Source organism: Condylura cristata, unplaced genomic scaffold (assembly GCF_000260355.1).
Source record: "Condylura cristata isolate star-nosed mole 26May11 unplaced genomic scaffold, ConCri1.0 scaffold00003, whole genome shotgun sequence".
Classification (NCBI taxonomy): Eukaryota; Metazoa; Chordata; class Mammalia; order Eulipotyphla; family Talpidae; genus Condylura; species Condylura cristata.
In genome coordinates, this window is record NW_004567104.1 from 16,820,524 (window position 1) to 16,844,014 (window position 23,491).

The 23,491-nt window shown below is 37.4% G+C and overlaps 1 protein-coding gene across 7 annotated transcripts in view; it reads right to left on the minus strand.

Moving 5' to 3' along the window:
- Positions 1 to 23,491, minus strand: part of PEX5L (peroxisomal biogenesis factor 5-like) — a 227,819-nt gene that overhangs the window by 95,349 nt on the left and 108,979 nt on the right. For 3 of the 7 annotated variants that reach the window (XM_004674997.2, XM_012732295.1, XM_004675006.2), the window contains one exon: positions 335 to 400. The exons of the other annotated variants lie outside the window; for them this stretch is intronic. In XM_004674997.2, the coding sequence (XP_004675054.1) occupies positions 335 to 400 (66 nt within the window). The remainder of the gene's footprint in view (positions 1 to 334; positions 401 to 23,491) is intronic. 7 annotated transcript variants of the gene reach the window in all.

Here is a 23,491-nt window from a genome sequence, read left to right on the forward strand (position 1 = left end):
TTACAAGGTATAATTAAAAAGAAAAACAATTCACTCTTTTCTTGGGCTAAGAAAAAAAGTCAATTGATAAGCATCTCAAAAAATTTCAAGTTAATATTTCAAAATACCATTTATTTGAAATGCTACCAATCCATAAACTACAGATAGATATTTTTCACATGTGCAACTAGAATAGCTAGAAATTAGCAACGGACATGCCATTTCACTAAAACAAAATAAAAACAAAACAAAAATTAGTCCTTTCATGCTGAACTCTAGAATAAAGCAGTGGTCAGCTAGAAAGGATGTATAATAAACACATGCGGTGCTTTTTATTTCTTGCAGAAAAACCCACCAAAGCCAGGGTCAGGTCACTTTTTTGAAGACAGTGCCACTTTTTCTTCAAGGTTACACCTACTACCTGAAAAGAGTCATGATACCCGTGTTAGTGCCTGCTAACAACTTTTTCTCTATAGCCTTTTGGCTTTCGAGATATTACCCCATGAACCTCGCTGTTTTACAAGTTTGGTACAGTCCGACAACATAACAGGAAGGTCTGCCACAATAATAGCTCCAAGGTTGCAGAGAATATCTAAAACCACCGCCAGACCTGGCAAACATTCATATATCAAAACAAGCTTCCCCCAGATAGGATTGCCATCTCCACCTGCTATCTTCAAATCAAGCTGTGTTATTTCTGACTACTCCATTTATCTTGTGGTATAATGCTTCTAGAATTCAGAATCTGGCTGATAATTGATTTGGCAATTTGTAAAATGATACAACTTTGCTTATCAGAGGTTCTGCAGGGCTTATAGTAACACAACTGTGCATTTTTGCTTCTTTTGAAGCTAGTGGTTTAAAACACTAAGAACTACAAACACAATAATAATACAAGCTCAATTTTCTAAATGTAACCATACTGAAGGGTCAGTCTCATTCTCTTATTTTTTGAAGCATCAAGAAGTTAGCTGAAAAGAAGTAATACTAAGTATACACTCAAGGATATAAATGGATTTAGATTATACTGAGTCTTGTATTTCCATGTCATGCTTAGCAACAACAGAATGGTGAAGCTTTACAAGTTGATTATCACATCCTGACATCCTCCAACAATGATTTCAGTCTGTTTCTTTTCAAACAATACTTCAAAATCACTCCTCCCCCCTTTTCTTTGTTAAGTTTCTTAAGATATTTTTGACTGTTTGGAAAGCAAAATCTACATAAAGGGACATTTCTATTTTTCTTGGCACTTTGCTGTAGAAAGTTCTTTGATATTTCCCTGTGTTTATCACCAATGCAATGTAGAAAATGATAGCTTTTCTAACCAATAAGAAATCTTGAGAATAATTTCTTTTTACTAACTTCTACAATAAGACCATGAGGGAAATAAATGCAGGGAGCATGGCAAGTGATATTTATTTAAAAACCCGATTTCAGATACCACTCTTTTTTTTCTCCCAACACAGAAAATAAGAAATAGAGGGCTAAGTATTGCAGTCCCAGGATCCACTCAGGCTGGATACCTGGATGTGAGGTTACCTGATGTCTTCAGCTGAGGAAGTGCTGAGTCCACATTTTCTTTCACAAGAAAAGGAACTGGATTATAGGAGAAGCTACTGTCTTGGGGACTCCAGGTGTTTCGCAGGTTTTACTTGACCTCATGAGAACTCTATGGGGGAAGATTTTATTTTTGCTAAATTGTTGGGGGCATTGAGACTCAGAGAGGGTGTGATGGCCAAGACGTGGCTTAAGAGTCGAGGCGGCATGGAGATCTACCCCATTGCTAGATTACCCCTTGCGCAGCTCTGCTGTGCCCTTTCTCTCCCTCAACAACTCACTTAATCTGGCTGCGGTGAGGCTGGGGGTTTTCCCAAACTGCAGCAGTTTACTGCTTCACTGATAGCATAAGAGCAGATTTCCTACGATATCTTTAATGGGTGGGGCAGCAGTCACCTTTCCGGAAAAACACGCAGTCTGGATGTCAACAAACCATGATGAGAAGTATCTCCGTCAGTCTGCCATGTTCCATAAGAATTAACCACCCATAACTGCTCTTACAAGCATATCTCTAACAAAATGCTTTTGTTTCTTTTGTATTCATGGAAAACTGACATAACCATTTCACATATACTTACTTTTTTAGTCTGTATGCACTACTGGGTTTATAAACTTTAACATCTCTCTGATTTTCATCTAATGCTAACTCATGATACTGATTACCATCTTTACTAGAACTCTTCCTAAGATCCACTTTGGGTGCATGAAATACTTTAAGTATGTAATTCCATATTTTTTTTAAAAAAAGATTTATTTATTTATTTGTACAGAACTGGGGTACAGGCCAGAGATGCGGAGGGTGAGAGGATTCACCAGAGACAGAACAGGGAGCAGAACAGGCAGATCTACTAAGTACACTGCTGAGGGGAGCAGCCGGCGGGTCAGGAGAGGTCTGCCGCGCCACGTGGCTCTTCTCCGGGGCAGGCGGGATGGAACTCATACGGAATTGGCTTAAGCTTCTTTGTGCTGTGCTTTAACCCGCTCCGCCACCAGGGAGGGCCTGTAATTCCATATTTAAATTGTTCACTTACAAGCAATTTTCTAGTAGTAGGTTCTATTACTGTTTCTTTGGAGTTTGTATTTAAAAATTACTCTTTTATTCCTTATCAATTATATTCCAAAGTCTATTTATCAGAGATTTTCAACAGATAAAATGGAGATGTATTAAATTAGGGTGGGGGAAGACTACAATGTAGAGACATCTACAAACTGAAAATTGTCAAATATGTGAATTAAAAATTATCACTCCTTTATGATTATAAAAAACTATATGTACTATTGCCAAAATCGAAAAAAAAAGGATAGAAATAAGAAAATAAAAATAACAATTCTGACATTTTCATATATTTCCCCTTAAATTTTATATTTACACTATTGGAGATTGAATTGTTTTTTTCAGGAAGAATGAAAGATTACTGAATTTTACTGTATAATATTGTATAGATAGGATGAATGTTTTACATATAGACAATTACCAACAGACTTACAAGTATGAATGTTCTGAACATTTTTCTTTGTATATACATACATGTAAACAAGTACCTGCAATCTTTATCATTTTAGCAAGTTTTGAAATTAAATTATACTCAATTTTTCATATGTTAAAAAATTATATATCTCAAATTTTGAACCATAAGCTTCAATGCTTTTGCAGGAAATTGACCACAAAAGGCTAATTTCTGATGGCTGTTCTTGTCTCTTAGTGCAGAGGACAGATAACCTTTTTACTAGGGAAGGTAAATGTCATGCTAAGTGTCAGGCTCTCTATAAATTCCCAGCATAAGAAATGTCAGAGCAATGTTTCTCATAGCCTCTGAATACTGGCAGCCCCTGCCTACCATATTGTATCCTTTCCCCAGTAAGTGTATTCCTGCAGATTCTCCAACATAGGATAGAATTCAGACCATACTGTTTACATTTAACTCATTCTTCATCCTGCTACCAAATAGCATGTTTTAAAGGTGGTACAAATAGAACTAATTTTGGATAACCAAACTGGTTAATTGTATTTCTAAATATTAATGCCTTTAAGTAAGCAAAGATCTAGATGTGAATTGGGAAACTTGGACAAATTCTCTCTTCACTAGAAATTTGTATGTGGAATTCACAATGAATTCACTGTTTTGTTTGTACCTGGAAATAATGAGATTTTATTTTTCACTTGTTAAGAAGGGTAGTTAAGTTGCAATAACTAAATTTGTGCCTTTCTATTTAAAATAATGACACAGTGCATGAAAAAGAGGACTTCCAGTTGACCCTCCATGACCTTCTCCCTTATGATCTTTTGTCCCCTCTTGCAATGTTTCTCAGCTACACACTTCTGAGATGAATGAGGCAGGACCCTAATTACATTGCATAAAGCCTATGACCTCAGTTGCAGTCATGTGTGTATTTCTATGTGTGTGGTGGTGGTGGATAACAGTCTCTAGAGTCTTTAACTTAAAACTTTCCCCAATTAAAGTGTTTGGGGTTATTAACCCATCACATGCATATTTAATATCCTCAGCCTAAATGATTGGTCCAGGATGACATTATGACTTTCATTGGTTCAGGGTGACATTATGACTTTCATTGGTTTAGAGTGACATCAGCACCTCTTCAAGTTCCCTTGCATCATAAAATAAAAATTAAACATTATATTTTATAAACACATTGCTCAAAAATAAATATAACACAGCCCAGGTCTGTTAACATACATTCCTTATTATAGTTATTTTAGGGTTTTGATTTTAGAGAGATATTAAAACATTTTTATGACCTTCAAAGTACGGGTCCTTCAAAGTATCAAGGGCCCATGTACTGTGTCCACTGTAGGTTAACTATGGGTTAATGTTTTCTCAGTATGATGTCCTTGAGGACTTGGTGTTGCCCCTATTTCTACTGTCTCCTTTGAGTGTCACTCTATGGTTGGTTGCTGGCCTCACCTCTGCACTGAAGCAGCTACTGCCTCAACAGCCCCTTGCCAGTGCTGCTCTTACCCTTTGTTAGGATTCAGGGAGCTTCTCATAACAGTGTTCACAAATTTTATTGGCTGTCCAATCATAGATTTTCATCTTGTAGTTCTTCAAATACCCCAGAAAACCTACAGCATCCTGTCCCCAGTCAGAAAACCTGGGGTATAAAAGTGATGGATTCTTAAAATATAACTGTGCTGGGCCCTCCCCTGTGGTGCAACAAGTTAAAGCAGAGCACTGAGAAGCTAAAGCCACTTCAACATGAGTTATATTCCCACCCACCCCAGAGGTGACCCACATGGCGTGGCAGACCTCTGCTGACCCACCCAATGTTCCCCTTAACAGTATATTTTGACGATCTGCCTGTTCTGCTCCCCACTCTGTCTCTGGTGAACCTCTCATCATCCCTGTACCCCAGTTCTGTATGTATAAATAAATAAATCTTAAATATATATGTATAAGTATATACATATTATTTTATTATATTATACATTTATTATTATTATTGATTTTATATATATCTACATATATAAACCTCACCAATGAGACAACAGGCTTAAACAGTTCATTTCTCCTGCCTCAGGGTATGTTCCTGACTATCTAAAAGCTCTTTTGAGAAGTGGAGTTGACATTTGTTTCCACTTTTAGAAATTGGTTTCACACCACTCCTCACTTTTTTCTAGTGACACAGGAGGGTCACTTAAGGAACAGAAAAGTTCAACACCTCTAATTCCTGAGTTGTGCATGCAGATTAAGCTTCTCTCGTGGTAATCCTTCATTTTGTAAAATGTACTTTGTATCTCATCAATGAAAATATCTCATGAGCAAAAATTGTATTTATTTTTTTGAACCATTTCCCTGTATTTGGTATAGTAATGGACATTCAAGTTTACTTAATAAATACAAGTATTGGATACCTTTTCTAAATAACTGAAGATGTTGAAATCACCTAAGATTGCCAGTTTTTGAATGAAAGTGATTTGAGTAAGATAAAAAGCCTCCATCAGACATTTAAAGAAGTGAAATTGTTTCATTTCTTTAATAAAACAATTAATAAAACAATTAAAATTAATAAAGTGTTGCCAAGTAAAGATACTTAAAATCTGCTCTGAAGGACAGATAAGACTTATTTTAATTAACAAGGTTCATTTGTGCACAATTTATCATCTGTTTATTCTTTTGAGTTAAACATTTGTTATCTCAATGAGCTTATTTACTTTATTTGCAGCAAATTCTTGATAAATGGTCAAGGTAACAACAATCAGTTCTCCTTTATCTATAACATCTTACTATTAAACATACTTTGACTAATATGACTTAATTATTTGGAACCTATTAAGGTAATGTTGAGCTTTCCTGTTCCTGTCAGCAATATTTGCCACTTACAGTAGTCTGGCTTAAAGATTTGTTTTTGACTTTTGTCCTTATATTGAACATGATACAAATTTTGTTTTTGACTTTGTCCTTATGTTGAACATGATACAAATAATACAGATTTGATAGTTAAGAAGAAAATGTAGGATTAAATGTTAAGATTTCTTTTTCTGTAATGATAAACCTCAAATTCATTATTTGTATTTGAAGGGGCTTTGATGATTGTGTGAAATATACAACCAAAAAGGCGACAGTTGTTATTTTCATTTCCTTGTTAAATATCTGAGATGATCTGCAAAACACTTTTGGAAGGCTATCTTAAAGAAAAAGGAAAATGATTAAAATACACAGTTCAAAGGTTAGTTTGTCATTTTTTTTTTCTCTTCAAAAAATGGCTTATTAAATAAAAGCACTGCAGACTGCTTCTATCTTAGTTGCACACATGAATAGATGTCCTGGCCCTCAAGAGAAAGTAAAGCATCCTGAGAATCACTCATCAGCAGCTTGGGTGGTTGCCTAGACTACGGCTGATCAAAGGTATTTTAGTTTCAGGGGTTTGTGAGACCTGGCCTCTTCCTGGGAGGAATAAAAAGAAGGGATCTTAAGGCCTGGCGTTTAAGTGTATGGAAATAGCCACGTTGGTGAGTTGTGTGGGGTCTTAGGATGCTGAAGATCACTTGTCTTACAGGGTTGAAGCTGGCTTCTCTTACAGTGTTGAAGGTTCCTTGAGAGGTGTCTATATTCGTAAGGTCTTAACGAAGAAAGGTTTATTAGGGCCAGTTCCTGGATCGCACTCCAAGGGAGGAGGGGCCCCGCCAAGGGAGAGTAGGGAGAGAATTTATACCAAAGGGTAGTAGAGTGGGGAGGATTGAAGCTCAGAACAACCAAGGCGAAATGCACATAGGAAGGAAGTGAAAGCCAGAGACCCCCAATCTGCCCAATCAAGAATGTGGGTGGAGTCCTGTTGCCATGACATCCGCCTCCTCCTGGACACTCACAGTAGGCTGTAAGTTCAGGGGGGCTGCTCATCCCCCACCTTGCGCTGCCTAGGCTGGCCTAACGGAATCATGTACAGGAATTTGGTGTTTATAATTCCTGCCTTTTACATTTCTGTGTGAAAAGTTTTCCAAAATAAATATAAAGGGGAAAATTTCCTATGTAGCCAAGACCATGAAGAAGTTTACTTGTACTATGATTGCTGGTGTAATTCTTTTACCTACTGGTGATTAGCTGCATCCCCTACCTCTTTCCCCTAGCAGGTTAAAATATATATACCGAGTCAAAAGGCAAGTCACAAGAAAGAATTTCATCTCCTTGCCAAACTGGAGGTCTTTGAATGCTGAAGGTTATTATCTAGAGAGAAAGGATTGAATCCCTTTCTTTTTTAAATAGATGAAAAGAGTTCATAAGTATACTGCTATCATATTATTGAATTAGAGACATCAAATTTATCCCCAGGTCATAACAATTACATTATATCTATTTTCATTTCAGAAGATAACTATTAACTAGTGAATTAGAATTTATCCTCTTTATGAATGTTTCAGGCAAAACCTATTAACTTATGAACAAGAATTGTGGTTTTTGAGCCTGACTGGTAGACTTTTCGTGTTTTTCTGTATTTTCTGGCAGATACAAGTGTTTTTTGCTAACTTGTTCCCCACTTACCAAATGGCCCAGTTTTGTTGCTATAACTTAGGGAAAGCAAATTACAAAAACTAGGTTGAATTCACAAGCTACTAGCCAAGGAGTTCTATAGCTAAGATATTCTCTTTGAAATATCTGCCTGACTTCCCTAAAACAGCAATGAGTGAAAAGCTGAGGCTTTGGAATTTCCTAATTGAAAGTTCTGGAGCAGACCCTCGCATTTGTGTTTTTCTAAATTGTCCTATAGGGGTCCTGGGCAATGTGTGGCTTGGCTCTTCTCTAATGCCTCTTGCTCTTGCAAGGAAGTGAATAGTCTTTTCCACCTTGTAGAGATGACTTAGGGGATGTATGCAGGTACCTTGGAGCTGTTAGCCCCTATCTGTGTGTGGCTAGCTGTGGATAAAGAAATTACCAGCTAATGGTACCAGTTCACTTTCCAAGGTTGGTGGGAGTGGGTTAACCACATGCATGCTGTCAAACAGGATGGGGACTGAAGTCAGAACACACGAGTTTTAATCCCAGGCTGTCTACTATAAATTCTTTTCTCTAAGCTTCTCGCTTACCTGAAAATAAGATAGAAATATAACCCCCATTTCATAAACTTGAATAAGATAGTATCCATGAAATCATATTCACAATGCTTGGCATACAGCATCCTCTCAATTAATAGTGACTGTGAGTGATTACTATGGATTTTAGCCTAATTTTTTTCATGAGGTAAGAGGCAAATATGCAATATTATGTTGTTGAGATTCATGGATAGGCTAAGTAGCAGCACTTCTTATATTCTCATCACTGTACAATATTTCATCACTTGAATTTACTAAAATTTATCCATTCAACTACTGATTGACATTTGGGTTGCTTTCTGTTCTTAGTTATTATAGAAAACACTGCAGTGAACTTGAGTTAGAAATTATGGGAAACATAAGAGGGGGTAACAGGAAAACAAAAAATGATGTGAAAAATGTAAAGGGATTTCAATAACAGCAACAGAGGCAGAGAAAAGTCACAGATGGGTAAGAAGGCTTATCAATGAGCAATGAATTTGGTGGCTAACAAGCAAAGGCCAGGGTTGGGATGATCTAAATCAAAAAGGACTAATAAGGCACAGAAACTAAGGATCAGAAGCAAGAATGAAAGGCTGAATGTAGCCGCCAGTAGATATTGGGAAATCAGTTTTTAATGAGTTGGCATTAGTAATTGTTATACACTGAGACGTGTGCTCCTGAATTCATATGCTAAAGCCTAACTCTCAGCCCTTTAGTTGTGACTGTATTTACAGATAAGGTCTTATTAAAGAGACTAAGTAAAATGAGATCATGAGGGCAAGCCCTAATCCAGCATGATGGGTTAAGAAGTGGCAATTGGGACATAGAGCAAGACCATATCAGGACATGGGAAGAAAAATAGCTAAGCTACCTACACTGACATTTTGATCTCAGACTTCTAGCCTCAAGAACTGGGAGAAAATAATTTCATGTCGTAAATAAATTACCTTTAAAGTTGTCTTATATACTTCAGTAAACTGTTTACAAAAACCCAAAGAAAATTCAGTAATGGGGTTGTTGTAAGCCCTCTTGGCTCTTTCCTTTAGTGACTTCCAGCCTGATCAGAAGGACTTCATAGATACTGGAAACTAGAAATTCTGAATCCAGGTGCCCACAATTGGCCACTATGAGGCTATCTTGTCAAGGACCATCACCGGCCTTTCAGGGATAATTGCTCAAAAGAAATCGAAATGAAGACTGTCTGAAGTAGACAGCCAGTGCCGAGATGAGTGGGGACTTTTCAAAGGGAATTGATGTTTTAGCTACATGCTTTCAAATTATATTTGTAACATCTTGAAGAGACTGATGAAAACCCTTTTTTTTTCAATTTCAAAATCTGAATGATCTAGGAAGTTATTTATCCCCAAATAATAAGTTTATTAATAAGTTATAAGCATTTTAGATTTCAGTTAGATAGTACATTGGTCATATTTTTTTCTCAGTACAGGTATATACACATATATAATTGATACATATACAAGGAATAGTCTGGACTGTTCTGTATAAAGACATTTCCATGAGATGATCTCCATGAGGACTTTAAATGAATTAGGATTCCTATAATGTCTGAAGGTTTTTTGTTTGTTTTACTACACAGAAGTTTATTATGAAAGTAAATTAAACACATAAACGCACTGTAAGGCTGAAAGTAGCAAAAGTAATCTGGAAGCTTAAGGCAAGTTTTTGAGGATATGAATTTAGAAAAGATGATATAATTTTGTTTAAATATACATGACTGAAAAATATCAAATTATATCAATCATTAATAAAATTAATAAAAGTAATTTTCAAGGACTGTACTATAAGAGAAAAAGGGTTGATGGTCTTATGCCAGTATTAAGATAATAATGTCTAAAGGTTTTAAATAAAGCTAGTTTCCCTCTTTTTAATCTCCATAAATCTGTACTCATACTTCTACTGTAATGCACATGAGAGCTGTCAGGTTGGGCACCATTCCAACTAGTGGAGACTCAGATTTTGGAGTCAGTGACTGGACCCTGCTAGCCTCAGGTCTCACTGTCTAGATTACGCTTATTTTATTACATTTCCTTTTGGGGAGGCTCTCTTTCAACAGAAAAGCCAGAAGGGAAAGGAAACTGTTGCTAATTCCTGACTTTTCTTGGGTATTATTTCACTTGTCAACTCCAAGCTGTCTTGTGTTAATCTAGCCCAGTCTGTCTGGTAACGTGGATTTATATATATGTGGTTAGTAGGTTAGTGAGTTGGAGTCTGTGTTGGTATAACATGACATGTGGAAACCCAGGGTTTGAGACCTAGAAATGACACTTCCCATTCTTGTGTGACCCTTGGCAATGAATTTATTGTTCTCTAATCTGAAGTGTGGCAATGGTACTAATAACTGCCTCCCTGACTTTGCAGGATTTTTTGTGATGATCAAATAGAAAATATATGTCTGCGTGAGCACACAATATGCTCTATAAATCAGAAAAATCTCAGTAGCTGATCAAATTATTTTCCATATATATTTGGAAGTCCCTAGTATCTGAAAGAACTATTTATTATTTTGAAAGAGTAATTTGATAATGTTACACTATAATGAAATGGAAAAGGTAATGGATTTCCCCTCACAATAGAAATCCAAGGTAAGTCTGGATCTGGCCTATTTGAATAGCAGTTGCAAAACTCTGAGGTACCATAAGGTTGCTAATGTATTCACAAACTGTTTCATGTGCTCCGGGATTAACAAATATAGAGCCATATTAGGAAACTAATTCAATAAACTTATATAACCACAATAAAAAGGTGACCTTCAACTCTCAAAATCTAAAAAAGGATTCAGCATAAAGGGCCTGAGAATTTCCTTTTGGGGAGGTTCTCTTTCAACAGAAAAGCCAGAAGGGAAAGGAAACTGTTGTTAATTCCTGACTTTTCTTGGGTATTATTTCACCTGTGTATCAGTCAACTCCAGCAATTCCAAAAGCATATATTTTTATTAATAATTTTACTAGTTTTATGAATTAGAAATAGGTTCCACACTCATATTATGTTCATAATTCTGAAGGGTGAGGACAGTCTGGTGAACCACTCAATCTGCAGAGGTGTTGGGTCATTTCTACACTTTGCTTTAAGTAAATTGTTTGTATTTTTCTATACTGGGAATATGTTCACAATCACAGTAAGTAGACTGAAGAGTAATTTGATAACATAAATTTTAAGTTGCTGAGGAAGTGTTTCTTAATTTCCTAAAAATGGATCCTCTGCTATTTGCTACACATTCTTCCATCTAACTCTCAGATATATATCAAAAGAAATTAAATTAACATTTAAAAGAGATTTGGTCTGAACTCATTTCAACCTACTAAATAATGCATTATGCTCTTTTAGGTTCCAAGATAAAAGCAACTACTTGACACCCATATTTCATTAAACAAATTGAAATTGATGCTAATTCTAGATAGATGTTATATATACAGAAAAAAATGAATTCAACTTTAAATGCTCATTGTTCCCATCTCAACATATGCCAACTTTTATTAAACCTTAAAAAGGTTCCCAGTGGGCCCTCCCTGGTGGCGCAGCGGGCTAAAGCACTGCACTAAGAAACTAAAACCACTTCCGCATGAGTTAGATTCCGCCTGCCCAGGAGGCGACCACATGGCGTGGCAGACCTCTCCTGACCTGCCCGCTGCTCCCCTCAGCAGTGTACTTCGTCGATCTGCCTGCTCTGCTTCCCGCTCTGTCTCTGGTGAATCCTCTCACCTTCCACACCTCCGGCCTGTACCCCAGTTCTGTATGAATAAATAAATAAATCTTAAAAAAAAAAAAAAAGGTCCCAAAAAAGAAAAAGGTCTTAAATTCTCCACTTAAGCTAGCTACCCCTATAAATACTAAATTGAAGAAAGCTCAAAATGGTTACACCTATCAGCATTTGTTTAAAACTTAAATTGCTTAAAATTTATTTTATTAATAAAAATATCCATTCATTAATAATATCACATTATTATTATTATCACATTATTTTCTTTTAACCTCTGATAATCTGCTCAAATGTAGTGAAACAAAACCAAATGAACTAGTGTCCACAATTAGTTGTCCTAAAAATTTGTTCAGAAGAAAATAATTTAAAAGCAAATAAGCTCATCTGAAGAGTTCTAAAGATGCTGAGTTATGTCCTACAGTCAGTCTATTTTCAGCTCATCTGTGATAACTACATTTGAGAACAATTCACTAAGGAAATATGCCCTGAGGCTTGTAATATCCCTACTTTTCAAAGAAAGAATTAAGTACAATACACTGTGCTCAGTAATGTAGAACGAAGCATCAATGCACTTTAGAAAGATTTGCCTCTTAAAAAAGGCAGTTTCTTTCCCCTTTTAATCAACCTTGGTTTGGTAAAACATTTCAATTAATTAGAAAATTCAAATGCCCTTGCATGTTCTAGTAATTAAAAAAATCTTATGATATTTTATTTAAAAACACAGGATTCTTTATAATTTCTTACACGTACATAGTGCTTTCCCCCAAATATTACCATCTACATACAGAAATATCAGTTATGTTAAAGACATACTCCCTCCACCCCACCAGTACATATTAGATCACATTTCCTTTGGTACAACATACACGATCTGTCATACCTAGATATTTATATTATATTTCTATTTCTATGTTTATCATGGTTAATTTCTTCAAGAATGTAACAAAGTGAAATATATTTTCTAGTATTATTTTACTTTCAAAAAATGTTTTTTTGCACCTTGCAAATACATTGCAAATGTGTTTTAAAAGATTTTTAAATCCCAGTAAAAAAAAATATGCTACTATAGAAATTTCTATATTAATGTCATCAAGATTTATAAAATTCAGAATTTTTTTCTATCTTCTACCTAAAGCAGGCTTAGAATTACTCTGACCTTTCTTTGAAAAGTGAAAATGCAGTTGCTTGCATTTCTGAGATTTAATTAGAAATAGAAATGTATTTCTTGAATGTTATATTTTACTAACATAGTGCTTTCATTACAACAATTAGGCAAACTGTCCCAGTAAACAAAGGAAATGATTGACAGTTTTTGAATGAATTCAACTTATTTTCCCTTATTATAGAACTTATTATCTACTTAGGTCTCTTAATTAGTACTATTGAATTTTGCTCCTTTTTTTGGTTTTTAGTGAATTCTATGAGAATTCGTGTCATTCTTACCATGAAACACCTCAATTCCCCATCTCCAAACCTGTCAGCAATGCCTTCTGAAAGGCAAGTGAAAGATGCAGCCTTTTGCTTGCAATTGAGGCATGGAGTTCGACATTGGTACGGACAAGGTGTAAGAGATGGAAAAACAGACAAGCAACTTTTATGTTTTGCTTAGTGCAATGTATAGACACCAGATCTGTGCCTGTCACAGAGGAGATATGCAGATATTTGTAGAACACATTTAAAAAAAAACCCACAAACAACCTTGATAAAGCAGAAGCAGGAACTCAGAACCAGAGAAGTCAGATTTGCAGAAATCTTAGGAAGTGATACTGGGATGGAGGTGATGAATTTCCCAGTGCCAGTCTGCTTTGAATCAATCTTATCTTGATCTTAAGGTTTAGGGCCACTCAGCTGACATACAGGTTAAGTAAAATAAAAGAGAAGAAACTATACCATCAATCAAATTTGCCTTAGGGAAGGACTACTACATCTACTTCATTGTTGCTGAAACCAACACAAATTAACTTAGTACTAAGAGATAAGTAGAACAGTCACTCAAATTTTGAAGATTATAGGAAAAACTAGAAAACTACAGTGATATTTTTGGTGGAAATACAGTGATTATGTGTTCTGCTTAGAGGAAGGTGGGGAGCATTTTCTGATTTTCTGAGTTAAACAATTTCCTGAGCAGTATGAGAATGAATGAGGCACAGGAAAGGTTTTAGAGAGAGCGAGCCCTGAAAATGTTGCACATACACTTCCAAGAATAAAACAGCCCTTTGCTTGATGTGTGACAATGAACACAACCATTTCTGTTTCTAATAGCTGTAAACTCATTTGGAGGGCATCATGATCCAAAGGAGAGATGAGCACTAGAGCATGGAACAAATAAAAGTCACGACCAAGATGTTATTAAGCATGTCACAGTTTCCACTGAGTTCTTACAAACACCTTTTTGAAGGAGATGTTGTTTTCGTCTCATTTTACATTTTACAGATTTTGATGCTCAAAGAGAATAACTTGCCTCCAAACAGGAGTCTCAAAATTGCAGTAGCAGTAATAATATCAATCATGCATGAGAACCTAAAATGTAGAAGATACTGTGCTAAATGTTTTGTGCATATTTCAACATATTTAGATCACAGCGACTCTTTGAATTGTATATGTTTATTATCACTATCTTACATAAGAAATAGAATTATGTGGAGAGAGCTGGTGTCAGAGCCACCAGAGAGTTTTGAACTCTCTGCTTTATAGTCACTTTTTACAACTGTGATTAATAGCAGGACCTGTCTCATACTCGGGCCCACACATTTAGCCAAACCTCACACTATCACTAGATTCTACTCTGATAGATTCCTTTGCAGTTCATTTCCTCTGTGGACAAAAACATATGGTTTCCATGTAGTCAAAATACATTCTTACTGTTTTACAGATCACACAGCTAGTGGGTAAGCTGGGAACCATGACGTAGGCTCAGGCATGTTTGACCTCCAAGCCCACACTCTTTCTTCTCTACTGCACTTTATGTGCAATGCCTTGAAGGTATCCTAGCACAGCAACTATTAAAGTGTCCTTGAAGAGGTTCATTAGTAAAACTTCCTCTTTATCTCCTTCTGGACCAAGAAGCAGAAGGTCAGTAATTTAAATAACAGCATTCCCACTGACAAGGGTGTAACTTTGGGTGAAGTTGTCTACCTGCATTTCTTTGTTCTCATCTCTTAAATTGAGAATACTGATGCCAGACTTTAAGTGTTTAGTACAATAACCCAGCAAAAGGAGTGGACATCATGTGCCTTTCTTAGACATTAATATCCTTTTATTCCCCCTTGTTCCTTGCTCCTTTTGCTTTCTTCTCTCCTCTTGAGCAACGGAAAAGTCATCACCATTTTAGAATGATATAAACACTACACTGCAATTGGTGTCTATATGTGTGTATTTATGAGACAGCCATACGCAGGAGAGAAGAAAAGGGATCCAATGGAATGAATATATTCAAAAATGTTTCAGCACCCTCAAGTCCGACTGAATTCTCTAACGTACTCTAGAATTCAGGATGCAACAAGACCAATCATAAGTTTGGAAGTACATTCCACAGATTCTACAACACGATCAAGAAACACTTCAAGTCCCATCTCATTTGCCACTCCAGAATCTTCGTGTCTATAATCATGGGCTGTTTTGCATACATCTCAAGTATGAATACAAAGGTGAAGGCAAGGTTGGGGAAGTAATAAGGTACTTTTGTAACAGGGTGGTCTCCAGGAAAAGGGCAAGTTCCAGATTCTCTGCCTCACCCAGGAGGGTGGAGCTGAGCAGAGAAGAGAGAAATCTGAAGAAGAAGGAAGCAGGATGGAGAGCCAGAAGGACTCCTGAGGGAGGCACATGGAGCAGAGAGACATGTGAAGAAAACTATGCTTGCTTCTTGGTCCTGGACTGGTTGAAACAGATGTGAGAGACCCATGGGGAAGTTGACTATAGCAGCTTTTATCTTAATTTTGATTTTGCTCTTTTCCTCCCAGACTTGTCTGGCCATGTCTGACCCTTTTTTATGGGTCCCTGTAAGAAGGTGCTTTAGGATAGTGGCAGGCTTTCAGGCCTTGCTTTGGGCCAACCCCTTTTGGGCAGAATTTTACCCATGAGGGGATGGGTAACTTCAGGTATTTGATTTAGAAATTATATTCTTTGTCTTTCCTGTATTGTATATTCAGTGTATTAAAGTTCCTTTCCATTAAAGCTCTTATGTCTTGTCTTGATGTGGCAGATAGCAGAACCTGTTTAGAGTAGGCAGGTTTGGGGGTTCCGTGGTGACCCTCTCTCCCTGCCCTGTAACACTTTGACTCTCTCTATATTGAAGACCAATAGAATCCTCAAAACACTCTAGCAAAGTAGGTGCTAATACTTCCTTTAAAAGCGCTGAGTGTAGCCACATCTGGTAAGAAAAGCTTCATCTGTATCCAGCTATGGTTTTTTTTTACATGAAAGGGAATGTTAATGGCCAAACCACTGAAATTGCACATAATTTGTCCCAAATTAGTACTCTCTTGGGTTAAAAGTGGAGTTATCTAAGGATCACTTATGTTTCCTAATAATATAGAAATGATGCCCAGAGATGGAGACTTAAGACGTGATCATGTATGGGCATGTGATGGAAAAGTACATACATGACTTTTATCCACATGTGGAACAGGAAATCACTCCTATCTCCTTATGAACCTTACCTCACCACAAACTGGGAAGGAAAGGTATTGGGAATATGCATTCTCCACATCCCTCCCCACCACTTGTCAGGTCTCACAATAAAGATTAATTGCTCTGCTTTTTGCTCTGCTTTATTCATCCTGTCTGTTGGGTCATTGGACTTTCAATCCCCAGGGAAGGGGACTTCCTGCTTAGGAGGCTGCTTCCCAAGGGCATGGTGGGATTTGAATATTCACTGGGTTTACTCTAAACTGAAGATCTTCTATCCCTATAGCAAGCTGGGAACTTGATAATATGAGCCAAAGGGAGATGATGTTTTAAGTTTGTAAAAACCTCTTCTTGCAGGAACCACTTCTTGTTAGGGGATCTAAGTCTGATTTAGTGGATGTTTATGGGGGCCCTTCACAGGCACCCTTGAATCACACTTGATGAAACTCAAGTTCCAGGATGCTCACATGGAGAAGTTGCAGGGTCAACATTTAGGAGAATGTTTATTTCCTTTTGGACGATTTGTCAGGTGAGTAGTGGCTGTGTCTGAGCAGCGGTTCGTGGTGTGGAACATCTGTGCCTCATATTTGGAGATGAGTGGCAATGAAGCTTCACAAGAGCTTTAACTCAAGTCTATTTTTGAAAAAAAAAAAAAAAATCAAACAGCAACACAGCTTCCTTTAAATAGTTAAATGTTAGAAGTGCTCGCCTTAGTTCTCCAGAGAGAAACAGCTGCTTTTCTGAAAAGCCCATCAGAAAAATAAGAGGAATGGCCCCTGTTGGTTTCCTGCTTCTGGGAGAAATGACAGTGGAAAGGAAAGAGGCAGTTGCAAGATTTTTTGAAACCATTTTTAAAGGATAGGTTTATTAGGAAACGGAGTAAAAATACAGAGAGGCAACACATGCATAGACAGGTGGGTGGTCTAGGGAGGAGAGCTGCCGCTGTGGCTTTGCAAAGGGAAAAGGTTTGTCAGAGAATGCCTGTGTGCTTACAGGAGGCCAGAGAGCTGCCGGAGGCTACTTCTTATGGCTTTCTTAATCAGATGGACGTTTGCTTAAACTATCCTGTTCTCTCAATCTCTTGATTTTAGTCAGGCGTGGACTTTTATAAATCAAAATTTGCATTTAAGTCTCCATTTTCTTAGTTTTAATATAGGGACTGAAACATCCATTTGTATGAGAGTTTAAATCAGAAGCACTTAAACAAAACCTATCAAGGTTTTAAGTATAAAAAGGGGAATGTATTACTGGAGAATATTTTATCTGCTGGGCATACATTACCTGTTTGACTGAATTTTATCCTCACAAAAATCATACAAAATTTAATAACTTGGAGACATGTTCAATGAGGTTAAATAATTTGCCCAAGATCATTGAGAGAATATATGTCTGTTCACCAGACATACCGTAACACACTTTTCATGTCTTTACCAACTTAAATTCTATGAGTTTAGAGAGACAGAATATCTGTTTGGTTCATTATAGAGTCCCCATCACCTAGGGAATGTTCTTGAAACTTACTGGGTGCTCTGAAAGTAGTTAATGAACTTTTTTTACACCTCATTATATAAGTCAATATAAGTTAGTTTTCAAAGTTAATGAAATAGGAAAAAAATAATATGTATGTTTAGATTCGAGAAAACAGTACCAGCATAATGCAATCCAAAGTAGGTCTGGTACAAAAGTGAAGTTCCATGAATTTTGTTTTCTTAATGCACTAACCAGTAAAACTGAATCCTAATCACTTACGTCATTTCTGGTTTCTAGAATGGGAAACAAATTAATTGTTCCAGACATGTGCAGTTCTCTAAAGAAATCTCTTCTCCTAGGGAATGCTACATCAAAAGAGGGCAACGGATAATATCACACACCAAAAAATATCTTTAAGGGAGGCATGGAAATGAACACATTCTATTGGGAAGTTTCTCACTGTACTTTTCCACATCAGCCAATAGCATTAGTCTAGAACCAATTCAAAAGCACCACCACTGAATATGAGCTTAAGGACTTTGCAGAATGAAGTCTCAGGCTCTACAACTGGAACACATCTCTCTGATCTAGCAATAAAGAACATGCATTTCTTTCTGTACCACCAGATAAGCTCTCCCATTTCCTTTATATACCCTCTAGGCTTAACAAACTTTGCTTTTTTACATTCTGAGGGAAGAGAGTATCATTAGGAAGGTAACATCTGAACTGTTGACCACCAGGTGATGGGGAAAGCAATTTGGTTTCAAACAAAACCCCAGAGGCTTGCATTGCAAGGCTGGGTTTTCTGACCCCTGCCCACACCCCCTTACACTCCCTGTAACTCTGGATAAATATCCCTGTACTCTGCCAAACAGTGAAATGGTGGTCTTTCAGCCACGGGTGTGCTGCCTTCCTCAATGTGTCAATAAATGAAAGTACTTTCTTTCTCCTTAAACTCTATTTCCTTTTATTGGTCAAGGGGACTGAGACTGGCATTCTGATAACATCTCTGATGCTGGCAATTCACATTTGAACTAAATTACAAATGTATTCTGTTCAATCATGGGATTGGAATCCATCTTATATTTGTAGTATTCCCCTCCTTTCACTTCTATAGTGATTCTCCCAGTATTTTGCAGCTCACCCATTATCATCACAGCGAGAGTGGGGAGACATATGTGATCTGAGAGAGATGGATCAGTCAGCATCCTCCCCAGTGTACAAGGTTAGGGAAGGCTGCTGTGTCATCTGGAGCATGACAATGAAAATACAGCCGCTGGTTCTTCCTGATATAGCTTGCAATTCATCTGGGCCTCCAGACATCCATTCACGTTCACATGCACACACATCCTCTGCTACTCTAACTCCTACACCTTTTGGCAGGAAATATCCACACAGCTGGATTGGATTCATAGAATGTTTTTCATTTTTTGCCTCATTAAACTGGAGCTTTCCTCAAGCAATATGTGTTTTCTTTATAGTCTACCCCAGATATCATTTAATAGGAAGAAGGCAAAGCAGAGCAGTACATCAGGAAAAGGCTTAGGAATGGGGCAGAAAGCATGTTGCTTTAGGTTTAAGGAAACTCACACAATTATTTCTCCTCTGCTCCCTATAATATGCAAGTACTCACTGTATATACTGTAAAAAAAGTTCTGTCTGGAGCTAGCTAGGCAGATTTGCTGTGATTATGATTTTTTTGCTTGTAAGGTGATGGATTATAGAGTAGTAAGTCAGCCAGTTAATAAATATTGCTGGGCCTTGAACGAGGCTGGGAGATAGGAAGAAACAGCATGCACAGATGTGAATCTTACAATTTAGGAGGGAAGAGCAATAATTAATGCTAAATGCCAAGAGGAGAAGCACAGGGTACTATGGGAAGAGACAATTATGAGACATAAGACAAATACCTCTTCATTTGGATGGGTTATGAAAATAATCCCTTCTCTTAATTGTCCAGGGTTGCTTGAGGATTTGAGTGCTTCCCTATTTTGATTTCTATCATACCTCTGCTTGATGAACAAAAGATTCACTGAAACAATTATGGGTGATAATGCTATTCATTCAACTAAGTTAAAAATCTTCATAATTTATGTAGGAAATCAACCCTTAATGAAAAAGAAATCCATATTCATTTCATAGGAAATGAATTATTTTATAAGGAAATTTATATATTGACTATTTGCCTTAAATTCTATGTGAGAAAGTCTGTTCAAAGACTGAGTAAATTCTTGATTATTCCCATAAAGAGAGAATTGACATAAATATTTATCCAATGAGATTGGGATCATTTCCTCTGTAGAAACTCCGTGACACCACCATTGGTGGAAGGAAGCAAAATGCACAGGTTCTCAAAACACAGCCTTGGCAGCATCAATGGCACTTGAGAATGTGCTAGAAATGAAAATTCATGGACCTCATTCTCAACCCTCTGAATAAAAACTGTAGAGGTGGAATTAATATACTGGGTTTTTTTTTTTTATAAAGATTTATTTATTTAGGGCCCTCCTTGGTGGCACAACAGGTTAGGATGCAGCACTGCAAGCTAGGGCACCCACTTCAGTGCGAGTTCTATCCCCGACCCCGGAGATGATACATATGGTGGCAGATCTCTCCTGACCCGCCCACTGCTCTCCTCAGCAGTGTACTTCATCACTCTGCCTGTTTTGCTCCCCACTCTGTCTCTGGGGAAGCCTCTCTCACTGCCCCTGCACCTCTGGCCTGTACCCCAGTTCTGTAAACATAAATAAATCTTAAAGAGGCTTTAGCTTTTAGTGCTGTACTTTAACCTGCTGCACTACCAAGGAGGGCCAGTGTACTGTTTTAATAAGCCACACATACAGCTCTGATGCATTCCTCAGCTGGAAAACCATAACATAATGAATACGACCATGGATTTTGAATAAAATAGATCTGGAATCAGCTTCTAGTTTTACAACTTAGTAGCTATGGGAGTGTAGAAAACATCTCTTTAAGCCTCTGTTTCCTTATCTGTACAATGGGCACAGTAATAAGTATGTTAAACTTGTAAGTTTGATGTAAAAGAATCAATGTTTGAAAAGAAAGCACAGTCAGAAGGAGAAACAGAATGCTAGATGGTGCCACTAATGTGCGGAATATAGAGAAACAAAACAAAAGATCAGATGAAAACAAACCCTGGAAACCTGACTTTAGAATTGAGGCCTAAGGAGATCAAAGTGGGGAGGAGGCACAATGGACCATGGTGTAGTGTGGTAAAATGTATCTAAAAGGTGATTTAGAGAAATCATAATAGTGCTATAAACAAATATTATCTCAATAAAAAAGTAAATATAATTTTAAAACTACAGTAATTAAAAAGTATTAGCTGTTTTTTATTAAAGATTTATTTATTTATCCATTCAGAACTGGGGTATTAGGCAGAGGTGCCAGGGCAGTGACAGGATTCACCACACAGAGTGGAGAGCAGAACAGGCCAACTGATGAAGTACACAGCTGAGCGGAGCAGCGGGCAGGTCAGGAGATGTCTGCTGTGCCATGTGGGCCACCTCCAGGTTGGGCATCGAACTCACACTAAAGCGGCTGTGGCTAGCTTGCAATGCTGTGTCCTAACCCATGCGCCACCAGGGAGGGCCATATTAGCTACTGTTTTAAGTGGCATTTTGCATCTGTGACTAGACTAATGGGGTTATTTACCTTGTTTACTTGCAGAACAAAGTGGAGCTATATTTATTTCTAACCAGGCGTCATCATGTTGAAGTAAGAAGGGAATAGCAACACCTACTCAAGCGTCAAAAGTGTCAAAGAACTTCAGAGACAGAAAGAAATAGTCAAACTATGATATATAATCAAGAGCTGTCCTTTGGCTGCCACATTTGGAACACCAGATAGAACAGCCTCTCAGACTAGGAGTGTTTCACATTTTAAGTAAAACTTCAGAGTAATAAGGTTTTTCAATTTTATTTGGAGTAAGTCTGTCTTGGCCATATGAGGTCACCCTCTGAGCCCAGGGCTCCTAGATAAGTCTTCCTCTTTGCCTCATGGTTCAGCTGATAATTACCTCTTTAGAATTCTTTTTTGACCCCTCTCCTTGGACACATGTCATTTCTGTCATATATTGCAGTTATTTCTGAACAAGCCATCACTCCCCAACATCATCTTCTTGATATAGAACTCAAATCTCAGGTATCCTCATATTTCCTTCAGCTTTGATTGTCTTGCCTCGCTTCCTGGGTAGGGGTCGATGTCTTTGGAGTGAATAAATGAGTGAATGAATATTTGCAAACCTATGGTATAAAGCTGAACTGATGTATGTACTTGATAGTCTTACTAAGGTAGACACTTACACATTGTCAGGGTATCATTTAATAAAATGTAAAATTACTCTATGCACTTTGTTCAGCTGAACATGCTGGGAAATACACAATAGACAAGGAAGTGAAACTGATAGAGTTGCTATAGGAACCTGGCAATGGGAGCCACATGAACTATAGGCCATGGAGAATCCCCAGGAGTGCCAAAACAGGGCAAACAACCAGGCAGGACACATTTTGTGTTGAAGACCCAGTTAACTTGATGTCCAAGCAGAAGGCAGCCAGCAGAGACCAACTCCCCCAGTTATTAGGAGCCCACAAAAAGGATTATAGAAAGGATCCCCAAGTCCCTCTTCCCATGCAGGCCTAACCCCTGCTCCGTGAAGTGTTTCAATAAATCCACTTTTTCTGTTCTCCCCTCTGTTTTTGGTGAATTCTTTCACTCCCTGTGCCTCCATCTCCACCTCAATATTTCTCCCGACTACTCGCAATGTAAGAAGAGAGACAAGCTATCCTGACTTCCCCAAAATTAAAATCTGACCCTTATTACCACCGAGACAGGAAATGGAAGCAAGTGGATTTTGCCTCCTGAACTCACTGGCAAATGCAGATCTTGTTACTAAGAACTGTATGCTTGTAGGCCAGAAATTTAATCTCTTAGCACCATGGAAATATCACAACCTGCCACGAGGATGTTTTTTCCTTGCCACCTCATACTCTAACTATATTGAGAGGCTCATAAAACATTAATTAATTTTTATACTTTATTTTTTAGGGTACTGTGCAAACTATACTTAGAGAGTGCTCATGAGATAGATGAAAGAAATAGGGCTATAAAGCATTGAGCATGGAAGAGTAAGAAGAAAGTAATCAAGTAATATGATAGGATGACTTATTTATCACTTTCGTCTCAGAAGCCAGACATTCTGACTCTTCCCCAAAACTCAGATTGGAAGGCTATGTGCAGAATCTGATAGATGAGGATTGGAAAGTTCTGTAGAGGGAAGAGTTCACATCAGAAATTTATCTTCTTTCTCTCCAGGGAAGATGCTCAGAGACTAGAGGAAATTCCTTGCTTAAAAAAAGTTTTCATTGGTGATGGTGTGTTTTCAATAATACTGGTGATGATACTGGTACATCTTTGAATTCTGTCTAATGTTTCCTTTCTTAATTTAAGTTGTATAAGATTCAAAAATATAAAATGTGGACAGTAAAAAAATCTCCACCATACTCTTAATCTTTATCTTCCTAACCCATTCACAGAGCTTCATCCATAGGTAATCATTGTGATGAGTTTTTTGTTTTGCTTTTTTTTTTTTT